Raw genomic sequence first — 27,475 nt, 5'->3', positions numbered from 1 at the left:
TGGGTAATCGTTTCTTCTGTAGGTTCTGGAAAGAGACAAGTGTGCCCCAGTCAACTCTGCAGTCTCCAGAGCCCAGAGGCAGCCGCATCTCCGACACCGTCCTCTGGACAAGGCAGGAGCACCCCCACTGGCTACAGTGGGTCTTGGCCGGCCGAGGGGCGCCCACAGCCGAGAGCTGAGATGGGGAGAGCGAGCAGGAACCTGTTTTCAGTCAAATGTGAACAGAGACCAAGGCCAGGAGGACCTGTCTGCCTGCCACCCACCCTCTTATATATTTGAACTACTTCCCCAGCTCTGGGGACACAGATAAGAATCAAATAATCCAAACAAATAACCATCATTAAGAACAGGTGTGCCATGAAGGAAAATGACGCGGGGCCATGAGCACAGGCAGACCACAGATGGAGCTGGCCTAGCCCGCGGGTCTGGGGAGATTTCCCTGGGGAAAGGACATGTACGCACAGGCATGAGTAGCTGGTAAGTAGGAGTTGGCCAGGAGCAAGAGACATGCTGTTCCTGGCAGCCCAAGGAACAGCCTGTGGGGGTGGCCCTGTTCAGGAAATGCCCAGGAGGTCAGTTCGGCTGCAGGGAGCATGAAGGGGTGAAGCTGGAGAGCAGACAGGGGCCGGGCATCAATGGCTCTCGGACCAGACCGGTGCTGACATTCAGGCCTTACCCTAACAGCGGTGGGAAGCTAGCACGGTGTTTCCGGTGGGGGTAACAGGTTCCTCACCAGCACAGAGTTATACCGCTTACTCCCCACGTGGGTCACCAAAGGCCACTGACATGGAGAAGCCACCCCCTCCTGCCTAGTTCTTAAGCACCAGGGCACACGCCAGGGGGCCTGTCTCACTGCCCACACACAGGGCAGGGTCAAAGCCAGCCCGCAGTGTCACCTTGGTGGGTTTTAAAGCCAGAAGGGTCCTGGGAGATCATCAGACCCAGCGGGTCCCAGCCCTGATGGCACATTAGCTTCAGCTGCGGGACACTAACACTTCCCAAAACCGGGGCTCCGTCCCCCAGGTCTCACTTAATTGATCTGGGGTGGGCCCCCGGCACTGGTATGTTTTAAAAACTCCCCAGGTGATTCCAATGTGCACCGAGGGTTGGAAACCGCCGAGGCGTCCAGACCTCTGACGTGACAGCAATCATCCATCTCACGGGTGACTGACGCTGGGCTGTGGGACGACGCATGTGATCCGGACCTTCCCAACCAACCCTGTCACTGAGACCCGAGTTGGCCACAGGAGTTAAGCAGCAATTTGGGTTATGAGGAAAATCTAGGTTTTGACTAAAGGAACAGGGGAAGAGGTGAACTTTGAGGAAGTTCCCGTCTCTGCCTTATTTGTGCAGCTGCTGCCACGGGGCCACACGTGTCTGCCCTCCCGCTAAGGAGATGCTTCTGATGGGCTCTCGGGGTGCCCATATCCCACTCAGCAGGCACGCGGAAACTGGGAGTGAGACAGGAGGGGGCCTGCGGGAGACACACAGAACAGGGCCACTGCTGCTTCTGTGTCTATTCTGGGCCCAGGATGGATGATGTCACCTCCAGCGGCAGTGACAAGCGGGCTCATGAATCACCCACGAACCGGCCTCCGAGATAATAAATCAGATGTCAGCAGTGCGTACTTTGCAAATCTGGTGCAGAGGCGCCAGCTTTGCCCAGGGTGCTGGAACACAGGCACCGGCGCCGGAAACATTCGGAGGGAAGGAGGTGCTTTCAATTATCTCCTGATGCCAAGAAGGGGTGGCACGCTGGGACGAGGTGTCAGATCTGCAGGCAGTGCTCAAAGGCGTGCTGGCTTGGGTCACTGTAAAACCATGGCGGTTGTTTCCGCGTGCTGCCGGGTGTGCCAACCAGACCCGCGGCTCCCGAGGAGCCCATCCACATGGTGCTCCAGCTCTCAATTACTGCTGCGCCCACCGGCCCCTGGCGGCCAGAGGCCCGCACGTGTGACCACGTTGACCCTCAATTGCTTTGATTTAGCTCAGAAACTCACTCTAGGATTGAATTTGGCAAATGTTCCTGCCTGGAAGGGTTTCTGGGACAGCAGAAAGAAATCAAGGAGTCTGTTAGGCGGGTTCAGTGTGTCTGGCTGTTTCCTTCTTCATTTCCAGGGCGGAAGGCGGGGCTGGTATGTAAGGATGGCAAGGTCTGGGTTGTCGTATACATGAGCTCTCCCGATTTCCTTCTCTTTCTTCTCCTTCTTCTTTGCTTCCTCCTCCTCTTATTTTTTTCTTTTCTTTTTGGCCTTATTTTTATTTCCTTAAACAGCTGAGTTAAATGAGCCAACCGGAAACACCGACTGTGGTTGGCACTCTTGGAGCTGGGAGTTTGGACACCTCCTAAATGTACTGGATATTCCCTGGCTCATAAAAAAAAAAATTGACTGGGCTCTGAAAGCTGCTAAATGAACAGTAAAAACCTCAAGAGTTCTTCAAATTTCTCTGGACCAAAAAGTATCTTTAACATCCTAAGGTCCCTGGCTAAATTAGACTTGGTCAAGGCATGAACTAGGTCAGGACTTGGGGGCTGTGTTCTCAGTTGGGAAAAAGGACGTCTCCCTCATTTCCCTCGCACACAGTCTTGCTGAGGAGCAGCTGCGACGTGGACAGGAATGTGTAGGGGGAAGGCCATGCTCGCCCACCGGGACTGCAGGCCAGTGCTGAGCAGGGGGCATGTCCAGTGGACGGCACTGCTTACCCCGGAACAAACGCCACGAACTGGGGGGGCCTAAGACAACAGAAAGGAATTCTCCTCAGTTCCGGAAGTCTGAGATCAAGGTGTTAGCAGGCCCACGTTCCCTCGAAGCTCCTAGGAGAAAACCTGTCCTGTGCCCTTCTCCTAGCTGCTGGTGTTGCCAGCCATCCTAGGATCATACCTGCATAACTCCGATCTCTGCCTCTGTGGTCACATCACAGTCTCCCTGTGTGTCTCTCTTCTCACATCCTCCCTCTTCTTAGAAGGACACCGGTCACACTGGACTAACTTATTCCAGTATGACCTCACCTTAACTTCATTATATTGGCAAAGAACCTATTCCAAATAAGGTCACATCCGGAGAGACCAGAAGGTAGGACTTCAAGATATCTTTTGGGGGAATATAATTCATCCACCCTCCCACCTTGGACCATTTCATCTGCCAACCACCATCTAGAGCGTTAACATTTTCTCCAATGAGCAAGCCTCAGCCTTCATTCCCCAAGGAATGCCAGGAACAGTATTCGTCTTACCAGTAACATTACAGTCGTTGTTATAATAATCAAGTTAAGTTTATGGTCTCCTAAGCACCAGATACTTCCTACAGATGATCTCACTTAAACCTCACAAGTCCGTGGGTTAATATCATTGGCTTCATTTCACAGATGAGAAAACTGAGGTTGTGACAAGTTGTGTGACTTGCCCAAGATCACACAGCCCATTAGCAGTAGCTCTAAAATTTGAACCCAGCAGCGTAACTTTAGACCCAAGCTCGCGCCTGTTGGTCACGTGGCCCAGACACCGCACAGACTTCATGACTCGACGCTGAAGCTGTAAGCAACAGGCCACACTCGCCACATTGTGCGAGGTCCCACATATTTGTTAATCATAACTTGGGTTAGGAAAATGCTCTTAACTTTTTCCTATCGAAGGAAAAAGCACTCTGAACTCCTATAATGATGGGTCTCCCCATCTGACCTCTTGCCCCTCTGGTCTAGAATAAACTCAAGCAAACCAGTTTCTTTTCAGACCCGGGCCAGCCTGGTTGGTCTATTAATAGCACGCTGTCGGGGAGGGGCAGAAACGACTCAGAAAATCCCCATCTATCAAGCTGACTCTCTGTTTATGGAACAAGAAGACAGAGGCGACTCAGAGGCAAAGGACTGTCGGCTGCATCTGCTCACGTCTTGGTTTGGAGCTCCGTGGTCCCTCTGAGGAACAGCTGAGGCAGACTCATAGCCCATTCCCCAAAATCTGAGACACCGCGTGTCGTACTGACCCCATAATTACAACCAGTGTTTAAGAATATTTACATACAATGGCAGAAACAACTTAGAAGTGACAACAGTCACTGTGTTAGGGATGAGGTGACTTAAAAAAAAATTTCCCGTTGATTTCTGAGGGACAGGGAGGGAGGGAGGGAGAGAGAAGCATCAACTCATTGTTCCACTTAGTTGTTCCCTTTAGTTGCGAACTCATTGCTTCTTGTATGTGCCCTGACCAGGGGTCGAACCTGTGACCTCTGGTGTGCCAGGGCGACCCTTTATCCACTGAGCAATCCAGCCAGGGCTAGGATGATATATTTAATACTCGTGTTGTTATATCATTACACTTACAATGAATTTTAAAAGCTTGCAAGAAGAAAGTAAATGTTTGAATAGGTAATAAATCTGCATGCTACAAAAATTCAAAAGGTAAATGAATATGCAATTAAACATTTTCCCGCCTCTTTGTACCTCTGGTCCCTTAATCCTCTCCCCTAGAAGAAGCAAATGCTGTTTTTTATTTGTGTATATTTGCAATCTATGAATATATGCACCTGTGCATAAAACACATCCGAGTACTTACCAGGGCCAGAGCCGTAAGCCTCAGGCTAACCCGGTATCATCATTCCTATTTATAGATGAGAAATCTGAGTCACAGACAGGTAAAGTAACTTGCCAAGGTCACACAGCTATTAAGTCAAGGAGCTTAGATTCAAATACCAGCTGTCTGGCTCCAGACCTCTATGCCATTTAACCCTTTGTTGCCAGTTTTGTGGGTATCCTTTCTGAAACAGACTATGGACATGCAAGCCTGTATTTTGTGTGAGGAGAAGGGAACCTTATTTTTACAGACTAGAGTCTTGAAAATGCAAACAGATTTTAGTCGGCCTAAAGAAGTTAAATCCAAGTGTCTCCTCTAAGTGGGGAGGGAAACAGCTCGGAGGGTGGGGCCAGGTAGCTCGGAGGGCGGGGCCCTGGCCCCTCGCTGTGGACCTTTCCCAAGCGAGGTCGCTGACCTCTCGCAGAGCGGGTGCGCTGCCTCCACGCTGAGCCGCATGGGGCTCCGTGGGGAAGCTGGGCTGTGAAACCAGGTACACCAACTCGAAAACTGCTGCTCTTTCTAGGGCCCCTGCTGTGACACAGCACCAGGTGAGCCCCAGGCTTACAGCAGAAGTTCAAGGTCAGAGCTGCACAGCAACCTGGGATTCTCTAGCAGCCATTAGTCCCAGCAGGAGGCCACCACCCCCGCCTGGTCCCCCTGGGCCACCCTGCCATGGCCCCTCACGATGCCATGATTCTAGGAAAGGGGGTGCTATTAATCAAGCCACCGAGCCAAAGGCTCCTTTCTCCTCAGGCCTCCAACTCTTCTCTCACTGAGATCTTAAAACACCTCGTGAGAGTCAGAGCCTGAGCCTCTGTGGGAACACGGACGAACAAAAGCCTCATTGTCCCTCTCTGCAGAGAATCATTTCTGGGTCAAGGAAGTTGCTGACCCGGGCCCACTCCCTTTCTGCTTCCCTGGGCCACCGCCAGAGGGGAGGCAGGAAGACTTATTAGCTCTCTGCCCTCTCCGTGCCAGGGCTTTTATGCCAGAGGAAAGAAGTTTAAGATTTATACTTGTGCTAAAGAAAATGCACAGCGCCCGGGCTGCCCAATCCCCCTGGGTTCCCAAGCTCCTCAGCGCTGGGCACCCTGTCCCCAGCCCACTGCCCGCGAGCTAAGGGTTCTGTATTCCTCCACATCTACAGAGCAGAGCAGGTGAACAGGAACCAAGCTACTGTGTTGATTAATATCTCAAGAGACAGCTCCGGAATGGGCGCTTCCGGAATTTAGTTAGCTCAGGGAAAAAACCCAGAAAACTTAAAGCGCATTCCTAGCTTTCCTGTCAGAAATAAAATTAAGGTCTCAGATTGATGTCGCCAGGGCTGGGGTATCTACGGGAATCTTTAATGGCCTCCTCTCCATGTTTTCAAATTCACATTCCCTTTCAACCCTGCCCTTTTAATTGGTTATTTGCAAGGTCATGTTTGCACCGATTTCTCGGGAAGGCTCATGGTATTTATTTAATGAGAATATAACACGTGCAGACAGCTCCAGGGATTGGTCTCTGAAAGAGGCTCTGGGTGGGGGCCGTGGCTCTTCACGCCCTCCCCTCCCTCAGCCTCCACTGCTGCCCGTTCCTCACAGACTCCTTGTGGGGTCTGGAAGAGGTCCTGAGATGGGTCAGGTGACAGTCCAGGCCTTGAGGGACATGTGCTGGGGGCAAAGGGGTGAGGCAAGATTACGGCTTCTGCACGAAGCCCCACAAGGACGCGCCCTTGGAGGGCACACAGCACGTCTACCCCACTTAGCCCGCTCGTAGAATGAGAGCGAACGGAAGCACGGAACCTCGGGTTCTGAGAATTTAGTGGCGAGGGAAGAGGCTGACATTCATGTCCTGTGGGACTTGTCAGTTCTTCCTCATTCTAACTCAAGTGTGTCCAACTTCAAGCCTGCACGTGACTGCTTTCCAACAGACTCTCTCCAAGTGCTCCAAAGCAGCAGTTAATGTCCACATCACTGCCAGCCTCCTCCCCCGGTCTCTCCTATCTGAGTGGACTGGAGGAGACTCAATAGTATTGAGTTTCTACCCCATTCCCAGTCTGTCCTAGAGCCTACTGTACCAGTCTCTTTCTTAAATATAATAGATACACTGACAATAGACAACTCTGGGTATCATCACCTAACCCGATTTAGTCATCAACTTACATTAAAGAACCCAAGAACGGCATGCTTGATGGCCACACAGTGTACTGCGGGCCAGATGGAGAGCTCTGGATGGCCAGGACCTTGTTGGTGTTAGTGGTCTACAACGGACCAGGTTTCTTGTCAGCTGGCTTCTCATTCAGGAGCAGAATGGGACCAGTACCAACAACGGGCCCGCTACTGGCTGACAGGTTCCCAACAAACCGCTTACTTCGCCCGTGTCTCAGACTGGGGCTGGGGTGTAACGGTTGCCTACAACCACCAGGAACCAGCGCAGGGACAGGAGCAGATCTGAGAGGTGGGGAAGTAAATGCAAAGGCACAAGCCCCCTGGGGCGGGCGGACCCGGCAATTCTGGCTCCAGACCCCAACCACGGGCACCAGAATTTTGCAAGATGCCCTCTTGGCACAGCAGCACCAGTGTCATCACCAGACCCCGCAAACCCCAATCCTGCTTTCCACCCCATCCAGCGGCCCTTTCCCACCCCGAGGGGGCGCGCCATCTGTCAAACACACCTCTTCCCTCGCACAACGTCCTATCTACAGGTTGTCGAGTCCTACCCCTCCCCCTCGGTCAACAGTCAGAATACTGGGACCCGTTAGGGAGAACAGGAATGCACTGTCTCACATCCCACGCCTGCAAATGAAGCGATGCTGTTTCAGTTTTAATTGAAAGCCTTGGCGAAACTCTTTTCACATGTACTCCCCCACCCCCCGCCATGGGAAATAGGCACCAATACTCAAAAATAATTACGGTGTGACTCTTAATCATTTTAGTGTACATGAAAGAGTCAGTGTGGACTTCAGAAGTCAATTTCAAAAGTGAGTGCCTGGCAGGTAGTCAGGACATTAAGGGCGGTTTTCCTCCTTAGAAAAGCATTATCTCCTATCCCAGTTTCGGCTCCATCTTACTGGCACCGTTTTAATAAATAAACTGATTACACAAATGATGAAGGCCTGCAACTCCAGCCAGCTCCCTTTCGGAGCCGAGAGGTTGTGCAAGGCTCATGCGAGAAGCCAAGCTCTGTCCGCCGTGGAGTCCACCGCCTTGCCTTGTGGCAGCGCGCCCCGCCCCTGGCCACGCGGTCCACCGCTCTGCACTTCCAGCCACCCTAGGAAGGTGGGAGAGGACAGTCTGCGGCTCACAAAACCACTCTAGGGCTGAGGTCAGGACAGCGAGGGGCCCTGTCGGGAGGCCGGGGGCTGTGTCAGAGCTGCTGTTCCTCTCCAAAGCCATTAGCATTGCACTTAATAAGCGCCTGCTAACAGCTGGGAGAGGAGCCATCCATCACACTGATCTTGATTTTTCTCACAGTGTATCCTGTTCCGTTGCCTCGGGCGCCGTTCTGGAGCAAACAGACCCGCTGGGTAATGGAAGCCACAGGAGGGAGAAGGCCCTGTGTCTCCTCTGTCCTCGCCAGACGCCACTCCCTATCCAGCTGACCCTCACCAGGCATCCCATACGCCTCAAAGACACCAGGCTCATTTTCCACGGGGCCCCCGACCACCCCGGTTTCCCCTGAGGGGTGAGACACATGGGGGGACCCAGCAGTGAGGGTTCATGAACCTTGAGCCCTGGGATCCAGGGGAGGGACAGCTGAGGCTCCCTGCGAATGATGCTCGTGGCGGGGCTCCCTCGCCCCAGAGGAGGTGAGTGTGAGAGGTATTTCAGCAACCCGCTTGCCTGCGTTCCATGTGCTCAAACAGGGCTGATGTGGGGAGAGAGGGGACAGAGAGCCAGACCACGGTCCTCCCTCCTTTCCTCTGGCTCTCAACCTCTCAGCCTCTGCCAACCAGAGAGCAAAACAGAGCAGGCAGCACCTTCCGGCTTCACCCCCACTCTGGGATCAATACCTAATGCTGAATCCAAGATCTTATCTGAATTTTGCAAGGATAAAGCAACAAACTCTCCCTGCCCCCCATGATTAAATCCTTTGATGATCAGCCACTATTTTTTCAGGCCACCTCTAATAACTTTCAGAGAGCAAATGAAATGACTCGGAGAAAACTGGGAAGCCACCACTCAGATGACCTCCTGGAAGGCCAGGCAATGAAGTGCTGGGCGGGGCTCAGGAAGCCCCCCCCATCCCCCCCATCCCCCGCCCCGCTTCTACCAGTAGCTCAGCCCTTGCCTGGCTATAAGAACCTGCCAAGGGGCATTCCAGCACCTGACGTGCCTCGGTTTCTCCGCCTGGAAACGGAGGTGCACTGTGGACCACCAGGAAGAGTAGGCGCAAAGGCGGTCTGAGAAAGAAGAGACCCTCAAGCCCTTCACAGCAGCAGCTCTCCTGCTCTACGCCGCTGCCTAGCACAGTGCATGCGGAGTGGCCAAGAGCACCGGGCTCTGGTCAGACAGGCTGGGGGGACTCGGGGCAGGGGGGGTCACCTGTGACTGGCTGTCCTAGATGCAACAGCATGTGCGCATACTGTGCTAAGTACTTGGTATGTAAGTGCTAGTGGACCCACGGGACCACCCTAGTGTGTGCTATGACGGGACACCCAGACCCTCCCCCCTTCAGGGTCCACTGGGAATGCTGCTGGCAGATGCCCCCCCCCCCACTGTGATCCACCCCCCTCCAGGATTTCCTCAATACAAGCCCAGGGCCACATCTGCATCCAATGACTGATCAACATACAGGCATACAGGGGGGCCCTCTCACCCCAACCGGGAGCAGCTCCGCCTCCAGAAGTCCCCAGCGCACAACAGCCAGGCTTCCCCTCTGCCTGCTCCTCCTCGGGAACTCCCTGGATGCTAATCCTCACCTCAGGGACCCAGCCTGTACCTGCTCACCTCCCTCCTCTATTTAGGAAAGTAAAAATTTAATAACAAGAATTAATCTTAGATACTCTCTCTGTTAAAAAGCTAAAAGCCAGAAACATACTTTGGGTCCTGGAGTTCCTTGATCCCAGATTCCGTATTTTTCAGAACAGGAGTTAGGTGTTCAGAGTGGTTATGACAAGTACCGCTCACTAAACATCAAGGGCAGAAGCCCAAAGGGTGTCACTTGGATGAGAGAGGTGGGAAGACTCCACATCCTGGAAGGGCTCACTGTCCCCTGTCCCCCAACTCCTTCCCCACAGTGCCAGCAGAGCCACATGCAGATATAATACAGGAGGGGACACAGGGTGGTGCTTCTGGGAACAGAAACAAACTTCTGGGCTGATGTCACTGAGGGTCACCCTTGTCCCCAAAAGACCAGCAGGGAGGGGATGGGGGCAGGAGGTGGCCACTGTGGGGCAAGGAGTGGAAATTCTGCCCTGACCTCTGTCTCATGATGACAAGTATGGCCTGCAGGGTCCCGTGACCAGGCCAGGCCTGGGCCCGTGCAGTCTCCCCAGAGCAGCAGCTGTCACAGCTCCAAGGACACACAGATGGTTTCCAAAAAGCCTGGGGCTGGGGCTGGGGCAGCGCCCCAGCTGCCTAGCGGGCCTGGGTTGGAGGTTCGCTGCGTGCTGAGTGGGCGCCGTGACAGCACGGAGAGGTCAATAGATGGGGCTCTGTCAGAGGCACACTGGAGGCCCGCCCGCCTGAGAGGTGCCCTCGACTTCTGCCAGCACAGCACTTTCCTCCTGATAAGACAACGGAGCGCAGGGAGCCGCAGGCCACGGGAAGGTTGGGGCAAGGTGGCTGCAGGAGCGCTGCAGTTTCCTGTGCTTATCACCTGAGGCCCATGCACACCCCGACCAGCCAGGGAGCAGGCCCGCCGCCCCGACCAGCCAGGGAGCAGGCCCGCTGCCCCGACCAGCCAGGGAGCAGGCCCGTGCACATCCCGACCAGCCAGGGAGCAGGCCCGCTGCCCCGACCAGCCAGGGAGCAGGCCCGCTGCCCCGACCAGCCAGGGAGCAGGCCCGTGCACATCCCGACCAGCCAGGGAGCAGGCCCGTGCACATCCCGACCAGCCAGGGAGCAGGCCCGCTGCCCCGACCAGCCAGGGAGCAGGCCCGTGCACACCCCGACCAGCCAGGGAGCAGGCCCGTGCACACCCCGACCAGCCAGGGAGCAGGCCCGTGCACATCCCGACCAGCCAGGGAGCAGGCCCGTGCACATCCCGACCAGCCAGGGAGCAGGCCCGCTGCCCCGACCAGCCAGGGAGCAGGCCCGTGCACACCCCGACCAGCCAGGGAGCAGGCCCGTGCACATCCCGACCAGCCAGGGAGCAGGCCCGCTGCCCCGACCAGCCAGGGAGCAGGCCCGTGCACATCCCGACCAGCCAGGGAGCAGGCCCGTGCACATCCCGACCAGCCAGGGAGCAGGCCCGTGCACATCCCGACCAGCCAGGGAGCAGGCCCGTGCACATCCCGACCAGCCAGGGAGCAGGCCCGTGCACATCCCGACCAGCCAGGGAGCAGGCCCGTGCACATCCCGACCAGCCAGGGAGCAGGCCTGTGCACACCCCGACCAGCCAGGGAGCAGGCCCGCTGCTCCGTAGACACGCTGTGCTTCTGCTGCAATGTGTTCTTTTGTTTTTAATTCTTCCCTCCCCTGCCTGCTCTGACTCACTGAAGTGTCACCCAGCTTCAGCACCCAGTTCTGGGCGAAACGCCTCCTCAGCTGCTCAGAGGGGCTGGGAAGGGGGTCCGGACTCCCCCCTGCACAGCCGAGACACGGAGGGAAGGGAGGCAGCGAGGCAGGGCCTTCCTGTCGCCCTGCCTGACACCGTCCCCGCCGCCTCTCTTCTCCGGCCCCAGCAGCTTCAGGCTGGGCCCCGCCGGCTGCACCCACTTCAGCCGTTCTGTGGGGGGGCGGCCTGTGCAGCACACACGGCCCCCATGCTCAGAAGTCCCCACTTTGGGTTGAATACTCTGCTGTCATCTAGAAATTCTTAATAATTACCGAAAAAGACACCCCTGTCCTCTGTCATCTTGTTCTGGATCCATAACTTATGGAAGGGGTCTCTGAGCCTCTACCACAGGGCCCTGGAACTCTGGCAGGGCAGGAGGAAGGTGGCCAGGGCAGTCCTGCGTGGCTGAGGCAGGACCATGCGTGCCCAGGGCCTCTGCCCACTCCCCACCTGCCCAGCCCCCCACAGCCCAACGCCCCCACCTGCCCAGGCCCCCAGCCCCACGCCCCCACCTGCCCAGCCCCCCCATCTGCCCAGCCCCCCCAGCCCCACACCCCCACCTGCCCAGCCCCCCCCAGCCCCACGCCCCCACCTGCCCAGCCCCCCCGTCTGCCCAGCCCCCCCAGCCCCACACCCCCACCTGCCCAGCCCCCCCCAGCCCCACGCCCCCACCTGCCCAGCCCCCCCGTCTGCCCAGCCCCCCCAGCCCCACACCCCCACCTGCCCAGCCCCCCCCCAGCCCCACGCCCCCACCTGCCCAGCCCCCCCCAGCCCCACGCCCCCACCTGCCCTGACTTGGGAGAGAGAGCGATGACACCCGTGCAGCTGCTCTGAGAACTGGGCTCACGACAGGAACCGCTTCCCTCACCCAGTCACAGAGGGACCGCCACCCCATCGCTGCACCCAGCACCTTTGGGAAAAAGGGAAGTGGCGTCACCCACAGCAGGAGGTGACTGGGTTAGAAATAAGGGGAACCTGGTCCCGGCACCTGGGAGCCCAATGCCCCGAGGGTGGCTCCACATCTGTCCATTACTAGACGCTGAGAGTCACCGCCCTCTCAGGTCCCTCAGAGGACAAACCTCTACCCCTGCCCAGCGGTGAGCGTCCGGTGAGATGATTTCATCTCTGCTCCAGCCCAGGCCCTGACACAGAGCGGGAGGTTAAAAAGCCTTTTCATTCACTGATATCCCAAGACAGATGACAACCATGCCGCCTAGGAGCCACCGGGAACCTTCCAGGCTCGCCAGGCTCGCACGTTCTAACACTGAACACCAGACTAGTGCCACGCTCAGGTGGGCCCTGCTCACCCTGGAAATAAACACGGAAAAACATTCTCAACAAACCCGTCCCCATGTGGAGACAACAGAAAGAACAGCATCTGACACCATCAGCACTAGGTTTGAGTATCTGCTCTGACCTTGAAGGTAGGCATTTACCCCTCCTGGTTATCTCATCGACACAATGGAGACGATGACGACAATTTAGTAAGAAGAATAAGAATAAGAAGAGCAGTTCCATCTGCACAGCTGACCATAAGCAATCCTATAGGAAGCACTAATGTCATCCCCATTTTACAGATGAATAAACTGAGGCACAGTGAAGTTACATGATTTTCCCAAAGATACGACAACCCTCCTGAGGCTGCTGAGACGCTGTGATGAGACAATACACGTGGAAACCACAAAGACAGATGCGGCCGGGGTGAGCACACAGGGTGTCTGTGGACATCGCTGTCACTCTCTCGGCTCCCACTCCTGAGCAGTGCAGGGGACACAGGCAGCCATTCTAGACCTGTAAGCTCTTCTTTCCTCCCGTTGCCCCGCCTTACTCCTCACCCACCACCCCCTCCCCAGCCTGCCCCAACATATACACCATCGACACCCCGGTTTTCTGCCCTATTTCCCATTTCCTCCTTTGAGGACGCCATCGATGACGCCTAGGAAGTCGACTCCCACACACACTCAGGGCACCCCCACCTTCTCCCGCCCCTGCCAACAAACGATGCCCACTCCCTCCCTCCCTTTCCCTCAGCCTGCCCGCTCCCAACGGAGAGACAGACAGTCCGCGCTGGGTAACTGCTTCTAATCACAGGTGACAGCAAGAATGTAAACAACGCAAGAAACATCTAAATGCAATCCAAGTGGCAAGGAAACACCGCTCACTGGGCGCCTCTCAGGAACACCGCTTCCTGCCGCCCTGCCTCGGAAGCTCTGCTCATGAAGGCCCCGTGAGTAGGAACCTGGGAATGCCGGAAGCTTCCGGAGGACAGGAGACTAGAATACTGAACCTTAACCTCTGACCCTACTTCCTCTGGGGTGGATTTTTTTTTTCTAGATTCATTCAATTTTCTGCTTAAAGCAATCATTTTAACCTGTTCTTCTTGGAGGGAGGCTGGGGAGACGGAGGTGAGAGGCCCCTTGGAGGATCTGTTCAAAGCTAGGAGTACTCCCCCAAGAAAAGTGCGAACATAAAACATTCTGGATGTCACTGCAAAGGTTCCCAGACCCCGAGCTGAGACCTGTTTTCTGAAGCACGGATGCACTGGAAGAGCACAAGAGAAAATTCGAGTGCAGATGCACGCTAAACATCCCAGAGGCACAAAAGGACATTCATTTCCTAGTCCCCGCCGGCTTCGCGCCTCAAATAAACCTACAGGGCTTTCCTTTAGTTATTTATTTATTTTTCCTGTTTTGGCTCTTCAGATTGACAGTGTGATTCTACACCACCTCCTCCAAAGCAAATTGGGAACTCGACTAAGTAATTACTATGAATAATTTCCCCTTGGCTCACTGAGTGCTGAGGTTTAGCAGGGACTAAGCAAGCCAGGATTAGAAAAGTACATCTGAACTATGTTGGGTGTGGCTGCTTATATGATATAATTCCTTCTGACAAGCCAGAAGGAAATGGTTTTTTGCACTGCTGGGAATCTGGGCTCTTTATGTTAATTGTGACCCTCCATTAATACAGAGCTTCAGCAGAGGGTCAACGCTACCTGCTTAATGCCGGAATAGTCACTGAACCTTTTGTCTGTGGAACTGGGGTGAGAAGCAATGGAGAGCCAGCCTTCGTAAACTGGGGTTCTTACCTCTGTGCCTGTTGGTGGTCTTATCAAACATCAGCATTGCATCCTCAACCTGCAAAACAAAATACAGAAGAGAGCCTGCATTAGGAATTTTAACAAAATTCACACAAAAGAATTATATGCGGAGGGTTTCATTACAGAGGTCACAGTTGCTCATTAAATAGTATTTGAAAATACAAAGACTTAGGGGGAAAAATGACTTGTCTTTTGGTCTTTCTACCTAGCATGATCACAGCTGATATCTGGTATATTTATTTTCTTATATTTTTGGGGTTTTTAAAATTGATAGCTATTTTAATCTAGTTTCAATCATATGCATATGAAATTTTCTCTTGTTCTTTTTGACATATAACACTACAATAATGAAAACGAGTCCCAGATTACTACATTATCTTTTATCCCAGTGTTTTTTTATTATTTTATTATGGTAAAACATAACAATTGCCATCTTCACCATTTTTAAGTCCCCAGTTAGCCCAGGGGTGTCAAATACACCCGCGATGCTGTGCGACCTTCCCCACCATCTGGCTTCTGAGCCCTCCAGCTTGTGGAACTGAAACTCCATACCCACTCAACATCAACCCCCATTCCCTTTGTCCCCTCGGCCACTGGCGAGCACCACCTGCTTCTTGCGCTGTGGCTGTGACTGCTCTGAGCACTTCACCTCCGTAGGATCACGCAGCATTTGTCCTTTTGTGCTTGGCTTCTATCACTTAGCGCGGCGTCCTCGAGGTTCGAACAGACCCCCCTGTGAGCATACACCACATTTATCTTATCACCCGTCCCCTGACGAACACTCAGGTTCGGCTACGGTGCATAACCTGCTATGAGCCTGGGTGTGCAGATACCTTTTCAAGCCCCTGCTTTCTTTTCTTTCGGGTACACACCCAGAAGCGAAATTGCTACATGATATGGCGATTCTATTCTGTAAGACTTTTTTGTGGGACTGCCACACTGCTTCCACACCAGCTGTACCACGTTACATGCACACTGACGGCACATAAGGGCTCTGGTTTCTCCACATCCTGGCTGACACTTCTTTTCTTTCTCTCTCTTTTTTTTTTTAAAGAAACAGTAGTCATCCTAATGGGTGTGAGGTATTGTGAATACTATCTTGATTGCTGCATAATATTTTATAGGCTGAGAAGCTATAGCTTAATTATCCTTATGATGAATATTTAAATTGTTTCTAGTTATAAACAATGGAACTTGAACATCTTGTAACGGGCTGCATTGTGCTCCCCCCCACCCCCATTCACAGGTTGATGTCCTAAGCCCCAGTATCTTGGAATGTGGCTACATTTGAAGACTGGGTCTTTAAAAAGATAACTAAGTAAAAATGAGGTTAATTAGGGTGAGGCCTGATCCAGTACAATCAGTATCCTTTTAAGAAGAGGAAGTCTGCCCTGGCCTGTGGTAGCACTGTGGATAAAGCGTCAACCCAGAATGCTGAGGTTGCCGATTCAAAACCCTGAGGTCACTGGCTCTGAGCACAGGCTTATCAGTGCAGGGTTGCTGGCTTGAGTGGGGGATCGTCCTCATGATCCCAAAGTTCACCAGCTTGAGCCCAAAGGTTACTGGCTTGAGCAAGGAAACACTGGCTTGGCTCCGGTCAAGAGAAGCTCAGTGTCCAGCCAAAGTGAAAGCAACTGTAAGTTGATACTTCTCTCTCTCTCTCTCCTCCTGTCTCTTGGGGAGGATGGAGAAAGAAGGGGAAATCTAGAGACAGTCAGGTACAGGGTGAAGACAGGTGGCCATCTGCAAACCACGAAGGCCTCAGAAGAAACCAACCCTGCCTCGATCTGGGACTCCAGCCTCCAGAATTGTGGGGAAATGCACTTCTGTATTGTAGGCCCTCCCTCTGTGCGACTACATTGATGCAAGGACACTTCTCAGAAACGCCCCAGAGAAGAAAATAGCCAAGGCACCCTCTGCCTCTCCTCCCAGTCCCTTCCCAGGTCTCCCACAGACAGCCCTTTCGGACATTTCTAGCCAAAAGATTTCCGGATTCACACTCTGTTCCCATGGAGAGCTTAAGTAACTCACCCTTACTGAGCTAGACTTGGCTCTGAATTCCACTTTTTAACAAGTTATGATCCAATCCTTGACTTGTTCCACAAGTGCAGATGTTGTCCTAGCCAATCAGCTAGTCACCTGGGGACTCTACCTGGTTTGGCCAGGTGAGCATTCATTTTGTGCCCAAAGCTGGTAGTAAAAATTCCACCGAAGCTATGTGGTTTGTGAGTGGACAAAGGATTGGGCAGAGGGCTCTGTGCCTGGAGCCGTCTCAGTGGGTGTGGGCTGAGGAAGGACCCACTGTTCACCGGAGCTCAAAGGCTCACAGATGAGCTTGGGGTCTGAGCTGAGCAGGCGGGAAAAGAAATCATCGGTTATTCATTCGTCACTCCTCCCAGACAATCACCTCCGATGGGGGGGAGGGGGAGGGGGGAGGACACTGGGTGAAGCAGTACAACTAGAGTTAAAATAGTGCCTCCAGACAAACCAAATCCATTTTTTGCAGATGCTATCAAATATAATAAGGGAAAAAGCAAAGTCAAGGGAAGAATGGAAGAGGGGGTAGGCAAGCCAGGCACAGGCCTTGGAGGGTCTGGCCTCACTTAAAAATCTCTTCTGGAGTCAGGGCCCCATTTTGTTGCTAAGCAACCAAGCCTGAACAAACAGGCTCCTGGGGCCTTTCCCTTCTGGTCCCCATTTCTGAAGTCAGTTACTGGGCGGAAATGGCCTTGCCTGGTGACTGCTCCCCTGGCAGGCACCTCCCTCTCTCTCCTGGGCACCAGGCTGACCGGGGTATGCAATGCTAGTCTGGGGGAAGGATGCCCTCGGCAGACCCATCCCGGGCCGGAGGCGTGACGAGTCCCCCACGCGCCCGCCAAAGCCGTACACAACGCGCCGTCTGTCTCCCGAGTCCCACTCAAGCAAAACCACCAGAAGACCAACGGGTCTGTTTGTACACAGAGCAGTCACAGCTGAGCATATGGTGTTACAGATTCAGACCCTGGGCCTCGATCAGAATTCCGATGCCTGGGGTGTGGGTGGGTGGGGGGCGAAGCCTGCTGGGTATCACCAGGTAAATGTGACATCTGCTTCGCACCCATCTCCATATTTTCTGAGATGTTTGCCAAGTCGTTATTTTGAGCTAGAAACGTCAAACAGTCAGAAAAAGACACCTCCCTTCTGTGTTGGCCATGTTTTGGTACTGAAACTCGGATCCCCTTAGGAAATAAATATTTTGAATTTTTAAAATCATGTATGTTCAACCCCTTTTTCAACAGTGCATAATTGGCTCCCTTCTCTTTCTCCCGAGTCTGGTCAGCTCCTGACGCTGCCCTCCCGACATTCGCGTTTGCTCCACCCTGGTGAGCGACGGGGAGGAGCTGTGTATATTTTTTAGGGCAACCATTGTTGGAAAGAATAGAGCTCTTTCCTCTATAGTCCAGTCGTACAATGGGACCCGCAAAGACCCCCTGAATAGATAAAGTGTCGAGGCGAAAGAAAATTTCTATTAACACTTTACAAAATAAAACATCTAAGAAGTAGCAAGAGAGGAAAGAGAAAGGGGGAAAAATCAATCTGGTAAGTCCCGGCGCTTCGGGGGAGAGAAAACTTTTCACCGATTGCAAAGCACATTAATTCAGAGAAGCCATCAATGCAGTGGAAATCTGGCAGAACAGCAAGAGCCAGGACGGGGGAATTTGAATATACAAAGATTGAATAGAATGAAAAACACGGCCTTACGTACGGGCTGTTTCTCACGGTTCTATGTGAATCAAAACAGAAGTGGCTTGTGGACGTCTGCGTCGCACAGAAATGAGGGCGCAGTCAAGGTAACGGGTATCCAACCCGGGAGCCAGCCAGCCGATACCTCTGTGGGTCTGTCTGACGTCTCTGTCTGTCTGTCTCTCTCACACTCACACATGCACACGAAGCCCAGATGGGTTAGTAGGCTGTACAGAGTCACCACCTTCAGCATGTAGGCCAGGCCTTACTTCAGGTGCTACAAGTATACAGAGACTTGTGGGGCTGGACACTGGTTCTTATGACCTCAGCCCACCAACCCTTAACTTTTGTGAAATGCGTCCTCAAGGGGATACCACCCTTCTTGATCAAGATCAGCACTACTATTCATTTTGGGTTGACAGCACCCTCCTCTGCCTTAAAGATTTCTTTGTACCCAAGTTGGGGGCCCACGGGCCCTGTTGTCTCACGACCCCTGGAGAGAGCGAGGAGAGGAGGTGCCTGGACGTAGGCATACTCTGTCCCCACATCCTGGCACATGCCTCGTCTGTTTTGAGAGGAGAAACTTGTTCCAACCTCGAGATGCGCCTGCTAACGTCAGGCAGGTTGCAAGTGTGGCTCTGACATTCTTGGAGGTGTACCTATGCAAACGACTAAGCCAGAGAAAGTCTGTGGGGCGCCTGGGGCACCCCATCCTGCTCTGAAACACCAGCGTGTCCTGAGCGTGTTTCTGCCTACCGCAAAGTTCAGACGACGCCACAACATCCTCAGAGGTGTGTGCCGGGCAGACGCCACACTGGCGGGTCCATAGTGGGAGCTGTAATGTCCGCTCTATCGCCCTGGGGTGCTGGGCAGGGTTTCTCTAACTTCATCCGCACCAGAATTACCTGGAGAGCTTGTTAAAGCACCCACCCACCCGAGAGTGTCTGATTCAGTAGCATTGGCATTTCTCACAAGCTCCTGGCCCGTGAGCCCACTTTCCACGCTCTAGGAGATGAGAGACAAGGGCAAAGGCCAGAGACCCTGGGCAGAGCCGCTGCTTCCCCTGTGCACACCCTCAGCGCTCAACACAGCGAACAAATTTCTCTTCCAGGGGCAACTGATACACTTCAGCTTGGCGACAGTTCTCCCCTCTTGCTTTCCCATCTCTTGGACGTTTATACTCTAAGGTCCTGAAACAGTGACAGTAAAACCACGATGGAAAAGAGGACAAGAAGAGGGCCTTTTTCATGGAAACCGAGCTGTCCCTCTACCCAACACAGGAAAATTCGGATCCTTCTAACAGATAAGAACCAGCTAATGTCTACATCACTCAGCCAACTTAACCTTGATTAGAAAACCTAGCTAATGTTAACTTTACTTCCTTCTGTGCAACATGTATTTATTAGGCACTCACTGTTTGCAGAGCGTCAGTCTAAGAACAAAGATGAGGCAAATTATATAGATCGCTCATAGACGAATTGCCTTAATGATCTCTCATCCTTGACCCTGTAATTTTACAGTTCCTCTCCCCAAAGAGGCCGAGTTTATCTCCCTATCTGAACTGGACTTGTTACGGCCAATAAAACGAGGTGAACGGAATGGTGTTTCCAGCCTTCCAAGGGACTGCCTATTTCTGCTTGTCCTGTCCTGCACCTCTGCCACCACCAGGGGAGGGGCGTGCCCAGGCTAGCCTGCTGGAGGATGGCAGATGCGTGGAGCAGGGCCACGTCCCCTCAGTTGCCCCAGCTAAAGCCAGCTAGATGGGCTGACAGTTTGTCAACCCCCAAATGTGCAAGTGAGAACAGCCAAGATCAGGAGAGCCACTCCTAGTGGATCTAGACACGTGACATAAACAGCAATGGTCTATCACTGAGGTTTTGTGGCTATTTGTTACACAGCATTTTTATAGCAATTGGTAACTTGTACATGGTCCCTATTCTAAAAACAAAGTGCTTTGAATCTATCAGAAGATACACAGACAGTCTTAGTGATACTAGACAATGAACAAGGGTGGAAGGAGGTAAAATGCAGGACGTGAGCTGGGTGTTCAAGTACCAAGCCCCAAATTCTGAGTGGAATATAGGTGTTACGGTAGGAAGGGACCACTTCTAAATCTCACCCCACCAACACGGTTGGAGACAGAGATCCCAGAAACGCCAAGAGAAATTGGCAATGTGTTCCTCCCTAAAATGAGCACCATGAAAATCAGCAATAATTAGCACTCAAGTCAGTGGGTGAAGCCTCTCTAGTCCTAATTCATTTAATGAATGAGCGAACCCTCTTTATAATGAATCAAAAGATTTATTGTGAGCCAGACATTCTTGCCGGGTGATTTTAGAAGAGTCGCCAGATGGGATTGACCATATCCAGAGGTGAGACTTCAGCCAGCTCATGTGCTCACTGAAGAGGAAACCTTTCATGTCACAAAGCAAAGGACCTCCTGAAAGGCGGGAGCAGAAATTAATTCTGTCTGTCAGGCTGGCTGGCCAGAGACTGGGACCCAAGGATCTTCAGCAAGACCGCTGCCCCTCCTCCTGCCATGGCGGCTCCCCGACTACTCAGGGAGTGAGGGATGCTCATTCGGGAGCAAAGGTGACTTGCTCCCAGGACGCAGGCAGGATCCAGGGACGACCATCATGTCCACCAGGATCTCACTGAGGACAGGCCACCTCCCATCTCTATCGTCTAGTTTCTCATCTTCGAAAGGAAAGAACAGTAGGAGACGGTCCCCCTAAGATCCATCCGTAAAGACTCTACTGAGAATGCTAACACAGGCTACAGAGCCCGCTGGAACCACATCTGGGAACATTAAATTCGCCACCGGTCCTCTGCAAACTCTGCTCTATGAGGACGTCCCAGAGCTTTGCTGTGGCCAACGCACCCTGAGAATTTCCTGCTCCTCTCGGGATACAGATACACATACCCACACACCATACGTATGGAGAACCCAGCAGGAAATGGCACTTCAAATGATCTTTAAATTGTCTGGCCAGACACAAGGAGGGAGAGGAAAAAAGAAAAAAAGAAAAGAAAGAAAAGCAGCTCTTCAAACGCCCCCAGAACAAATGCCCTTGAATTTCACTTCCTGCTCCCACTCAAACGATTCGAGTGTGTTAGTTTAAATAAATGCTCGTAAAAGCGGCAGCATGATACTGTAGCGTGTAGGGCTCCACAGGCCTTACTATGCTCTATAAACTCCAGGCACTAAACTCGCAAGTGTGTAGACGCGTATAAACGAGGAAGGACTGCCCAGGGTACGGAGGCGGCCTCAACGCCCAGGCTGCCTCAGAACGGGGACGGCGCTATTCCCCACTTCTCCCCAACCCATCTGCGGACAGACACAAAATCTGCACCCGCCCCGAAGCCCCGTTATGGTGTCTAGTTTCTAGAAATAAGACTGTTCGGTAGACCCCATCCCCGCTAAGGGTGAGGCTGGTCTATCTTTAATCACTGCCCAAGGGGAGAATGGAGGAGAAGAGGGAGCAAACCGGAAAATCCCATTAGCTCACACCGAAATCTAGATCAGTGGTGGTCAACCTTGACTGCTCGCCGGAATCCCCTGGAGAACTTTTAAAATCCCTGCTGCCGAGGCTCCACCCCCGCCTGTTAAATCAGCACTCTGGAGCAGGGACCCCGGCCGAGGGGTGTCTAAAGCTCCCCAGTGATTCCGGGGTGCGGCCCAAACTGAGAATCCTTGTATTCCATGGCTGGATACTACTGCGTTGAGCCTTTATCACAGCAGAGGTGTGTGGGAATGGGCCCTGAATGATGGGGAATTACATGGGCCAACGGCTGCCTACACATTAACCCTTTATCCCCTGCCAGAAGTCAGGGTCAGTGGGCCCTTCGCTGCATGCTGCATTTGGGGGACTCGCTTCACCTGACCTTGGTCTTAGAATAAGAGAGTCCAAGTTCTGTCCTGGAAGAAGCTCAGAAACTGAACCCAGGACTTCAAGAAAACATAAGGCCCTGGCCGGTTGGCTCAGTGGTAGAGCGTCGGCCTGGCGTGTGGAAGTCCTGGGTTCAATTCCCGGCCAGGGCACACAGGAGAAGCGCCCATCTGCTTCTCCACCCTTCCCCCTCTCCTTTCTCTCTATCTCTCTCTTATCCTCCTGCAGCCAGGGCTCCACTGGAGCAAAGTTGGCCCAGGTGCTGAGGATGGCTCTGTGGCTTCTGCCTCAGGTGCTAGAATGGCTCCAGCTGCAATGGAGCAACGCCCCAGATGGGCAGAGCATCGCCCCCTAGTGGGCATGCCGGGTGGATCCTGGTCCGGGTGCATGTGAGAGTGTGTCCCTCTGCCTTCACAATTCTCACTTCAGAAAAATACAAATAAAAAAGAAAACATAACAAAACCATTGTTTTCCTCTCACCACCACCACCAATGTTTTCACATATATCATTTATCGTTTGGGTCCTCACAATGACCCCAGGAGACAGGGATGGATACAAGTTCTCTGAGCCTCAGTTTCCTTGTTGGTCATTCTGGAGCTGGCCGGGGCTCGGGCTCAGCTGCTGTGTCTCCTGAGTCACAGCTCACCCGGCGAGCCCCTGCTTGCCTTCGCCGTCTGGGGTTCCTGTCACCCCTGCGCTGCAGGCACAGGAGCTGCTCGGCCACCCCGTCTCCGCGCACGTACCCCTGGCAGGAGCTTCTCGGCCACCCCGTCTCCGCGCACGTACCCCTGGAAGGAGCTTCTTGGCCACCCCATCTCCACGCATGTGCCCCTGGGAGACCGCGGTGAGGGCGCTCTCAGAACCGTCGGGTTAGACGCTTCGGTTCTCCACGCCGAGACTCAAACACTGCCAGTGTGCACCCACCTGAACGCTTAGCTATTTTAACTCACGCCCACGCCTTTAATTGAGTAATGGGAAATAGTTTGCTTAGTTTCTTCTCCTGGTTTTTTATTGTAGTAAAATATGTGTAACAAATTTCAGCATTCTTTAGCATATACTTGGGTGCATTGAGTATATTTTCCTAAACTCTTTACAGAAGGCCAGCATAACCCATAGGCCAGACTCTTCTACACGGATTCTTTTTTTTTCTTTTAATTTTTAAAAAATCTTGTGGAGTCATTCCTTTCCCCTATTAAACTTAAGCACCAGTGCTCATCAGATAGCAGTTATCCAGTTAACAAATGGACACCTGTCCATAAGAATCGATGGGTGTGAGGTCTCCAAACAGCCTGATCCTAGAGATGCACACCTGCTCCTTACCTGAAGGCACAGCCTCCTGTTCAGTTTCTGATTCCACAAGTACATATCAGACTCGAAGTTATGAAATGTCTGTATCTGAAATGATTACTGTAATAGCCACCATTTACTGGAGCTTAACAGGCAATTTGCAAAGCTCATTTAATTATCACAATAGCCCTGGGGCTGATACTGTCAGACCCATTAGACAGGGTGGGGCAAAAGGAGGTTGACAGTTGTGAGTACACGAAGCACAGTGTATCCTTGTGTTACTATTTATCAATTAGCGTATTATTTTCCATACGAATAACTGCGAACCTCCTTTTTGCCCCCGCCTCATCTAGGGGAAGAAACTGCGGTCAGGTGACTTGCCTGTGCTCACACACGAAGTAAACGGGTGGAGCCAGGATTTAAAACCAGACCAAGTCCCTCTGTCTTTCTGCTGGTCTCCCTCCAGTATGATCTATTGTTTTGAATCCCTAGGGCTCAGCGTAGTACCACTGTCTCCTAAATGAACCAACCAACAAACATTGCCTTAAAACCCTACCAAGACGTTGAGAGGTGATGGGGTAACCAAGGAGAGAGCATTTATTGCCTCTGGTGGGCTCGCAAGTGGGAATGACTAAAGAGGCAAAGTGGAAAGGAAAATGGAGAGGGCCTTTTCCTTTTAGAAAGATGAACTCTACAAAGCCCAGAGATCACTCGGCTTCTCCACGGTCCCAGAGCAAGCTGGCAGAAGAGGTGGAACTGGCAGACGGGTCCCAGACATGCCCAGGGGTCGGCCCGTGGAAGTCCCTCCTATGTGTGGGCACTCAGAACGCTGAGTGTGTTCCCCTTTCTGGAGTCGCCAGGAAGGCTAGTGAGTGTCTAAGGCACAAAACGCCAGATGCTGTCTCGGGCCACCTGCCCCACCTCTGACAACTGCCTCTCGGAGCCAGCTTAGCCGAGCGCGCCCACAAACATTCTGCACAGGCGCACACACACTCCAGATGTAATTAAGCAGGGAGCTCCACCCAATGCAGTTTGTCTTCCACTGCAAGTGAGTCATACCAAAGGACAGCCACTAACGGAACCAGCCTGTCCTTGGGGGGAGCAGTCCCAGGAGGCTCCATCTCAAAACTGAGCAAGTGAAGTGTACTGTATGGCGGGGGTGAGAGGGTGAGGGTGTGGGGCCCCCTTCCGACTGAGCAGGCCAAGCACCTGCCTGGAGGGTGAGGCAGAAGGCGTGCCCTGGGGATCCCTGAGCAGGGGCTTGAACAGGAGGAAGGTGGTGGGAGAGGGACACCAGGAGAGGCCGGCATGAGCTGCTGGAGGAGAAGCAGTTGGTTCCGGCAGGCTTGACAGCTGTCACATGGAAATGGCATCTGGCCTAACGGCCTCTTGTGTGAAACGCCTTCGAGTGGCGGCTGCTGTGCTCTGGGAATCCACGGCCCATTGACAGCATCGGTTGCGAGCACATGTGCATGTGTGCATGCTCACATGCGTGTGCTGGGTGGGGGGCGGAGGCGGGCTGCCTGATGCGCCTCTCTTCCCCCTCCGGCCCTCCCCCCCCCCCCGGGCCGCCACCTACCCTGAGAAAGGCCCAGCCCGCCAGCTCCAGAGGAGACGGGCGCATCGTCAGTGGAACACTGATGTGCCATAACACTCTCTTGCATTCCCATTAAACAAATACTAAACTGCTAATTGCCAAAATAGATCTCCACGACTCTGACCGAACAGGGAAAGGGTTTATAATTACCAAGTGTGAAAATGTGCAGCCTGTAAATAACCAGCTCATCTGTCCTAATACGCGCTGATATTGATGGGCATGAAATAAACATCAGGACCAAATGGAAAACCATCCACGTCTCCTGTGGCCACTGCAATCTCGAATGGTGACAAGCGTGGCTGCAGCCTCTCCCCGGAGCGGGAAGAGGGGAGAGGGGTTCTGTAGGCCTGGATTTCAATCCCTTGGGCCATTTGCATGTTCTTTCTGCCTGAGAAAAAGGGGGCAGATCGATGGCATGATGTGACGATCGGACGGAAGGCTCGTCTGTACCTCGGAAAGCCCAAAGCCTCGGGAAGGAAACCTGTGGGTGCGTGACCCTCCGGGGCAGCCTCTGTCTGGCCCCCTTTAACAGACTGGCTGGTGAAAATGAAGAGTGAGTGAGCGGGCGAGCTTTGCCAAGGTGTCACATCTATTCATTCAAATGACATTTATTAAGACTCTCTGCCCAACACAGAGTTGGGTGCAGAGCACAGATGAAATCACCTCAGGTTTAGAATGACTCTTGGGCTTTCTGACACCCTCCTGCACAATGTCTCCCTGCCCCCCCACGGCCCCCTGCACTGGGGCGGGAAGCAGCCTCTCTAGCAGGTTCCAGAGCCCACCTGTCCCCTGGTGGGGGAGGGGATGTGCCAGAGGCCAGAGGGACCTCCAGAGCCCCACCTGTCCCCTGGTGGGGGAGGGGATGTGCCCGAGGCCAGAGGGACCTCCAGAGCCCCCGCCCTCCCCTCTCCACCAGCCTGTGATTCTGAGGAACTCAGCCAGGTGTTGGAATGAACGTTGGTAACTGGAGGAGAGAAGGCTCCGGCAGTCTCAGAATCACAGACTCGGGAGTTAGGGAGAAGTGACTCAGAGATCCCTCTCCACTTCCCACCCAGTGCAGGAGTCCCTGCTCCCGGGGCTCCACTTCCCACCCAGTGCAGGAGTCCCTGCTCCCGGGGCTCCTCTGGAGTCCTTCTGGAGCTCCAGAAACTCCGTGTCTCTGCCCCACCCCCTGGATCCAGCTGCTCAGGCCCGACTGCAGCGCAGGCAGCACTTGCGTGCCCGATATAGCAGCTGCCTCTGAGCTGAAGCCCCATTCTGACATACGGCAGGATCCTGTGAACTGCGTGGCATCAGGCACCGGAGTCAGAGAACCAAGCACCACCTACCCCAGGCTTTCCTAACGGGGCTCTAATGAGACCAGAAGAAGCTCCTGCTCCTCCCTTGTAGGGCAACCTGACAGCCAATCTCCTGGGACCCCTGTTCCCTAAAGTCATCCCCAGGGCCCTAGGTCAAAGACCCCACGTGGTGCTCAGTTCATGTCCTGACCCAAAGACCTTATCAAATATCAGCAAAATGAAGGAAGGTCTGAACCACAAACTATTGTTAAAGGAATCCTACTTGGTTACTTTTAAATTCCCAAAGCATCTTTCAGTGATGGCTAACGAAACAGCCGCTGCGAACAAAGCTCAAATGCGGCAACAAGCAAAAGGATTCGGTCACTGGCAGCTACTTCTTCCCAGAGATCATCAAATATCTGAGCTGGAAAGAACCAAAAAGCTGCAAGTCCAGCCCACTTGTTCTGCAGAGGAACCAGCTCTCTGAGATTCCACGGCTCCGGACAAAGTCGGAGCAATCAAGTATAAAGAGTCTGCAGTGGCTCAAAGTCCTGGTTTCAAATCCTGCTCCCACCACTTCCATCTGCACACAATCTCGGGCAGGGCTTTCCAGTGGCTTAGACTCCTTCTGGACAAAAGGGATGATGGTCCCTTTTAACCCTCCCCTCAGCCTTGAGAAGGAGAAGTTATATACAGGAAGGCACTTGCTACGGCCAGTCCACAGCAAACACAGGCGCTCAGCAAACGTCTGTTAGACAGAGTAACGGACTTTGTATCAATTACCACAAATTCCAAGTTGGTGAAACCAGGATGGATGACTGAGGTTCACCCTCATCATGGTACCTTACTTTATGCACTGTGCTGTGCTGTGCTGAGTCGTATGCAGATCTACCATATTTCACAGAGTACGGGGGAAGCAGATCATTCCAGAGTGGAATACTGCTCGCAGCAGAAAGAAACAAACGATTCCCGGTACACAACTTGAATGCGTCTCAGGGGAATTATGCCGACTGAAAACCTCCATCTCAGAGGCTTATTTCATACTGTATAAATTCCATTTCTGTAACATTCTCGAAATGACACAATTATAGCGGGGGAGAACAGATAGGTGGTTGCCAGGGATTGGGGCGGGGGAGGGAGGTGACTATTGCATAAGGAGTTTCTTTTCGGTGTTGGAAAAGCTCTGTGTCCTGACTGCGGTGATGGTCACTTGAGTCTAGACAAAGGATGCAATTTCAAAGAACTGCGCACGCACAAGCCTGCACACACACACATGCCTGCCTGCTAAGAGCGATGACGTACCAGCATCAGCTTTCTGGTTCTCACAATGT

At 53.2% G+C, this 27,475-nt stretch overlaps 1 protein-coding gene across 9 annotated transcripts in view; it reads right to left on the bottom strand.

Annotated features, from left to right (window-relative positions):
- MSI2 (musashi RNA binding protein 2) overlaps positions 1–27,475 on the bottom strand; it is a 416,318-nt gene that overhangs the window by 134,409 nt on the left and 254,434 nt on the right. For all 9 annotated transcript variants that reach the window (XM_066264029.1, XM_066264030.1, XM_066264023.1 and 6 more), the window contains exon 7: positions 14,358–14,406. In XM_066264029.1, the coding sequence (XP_066120126.1) occupies positions 14,358–14,406 (49 nt within the window). The remainder of the gene's footprint in view (positions 1–14,357; positions 14,407–27,475) is intronic.

This window comes from Saccopteryx bilineata, chromosome 2 (genome assembly GCF_036850765.1).
Source record: "Saccopteryx bilineata isolate mSacBil1 chromosome 2, mSacBil1_pri_phased_curated, whole genome shotgun sequence".
NCBI lineage: Eukaryota > Metazoa > Chordata > Mammalia > Chiroptera > Emballonuridae > Saccopteryx > Saccopteryx bilineata.
This window is presented reverse-complemented; position numbering and strand designations above follow the sequence as displayed.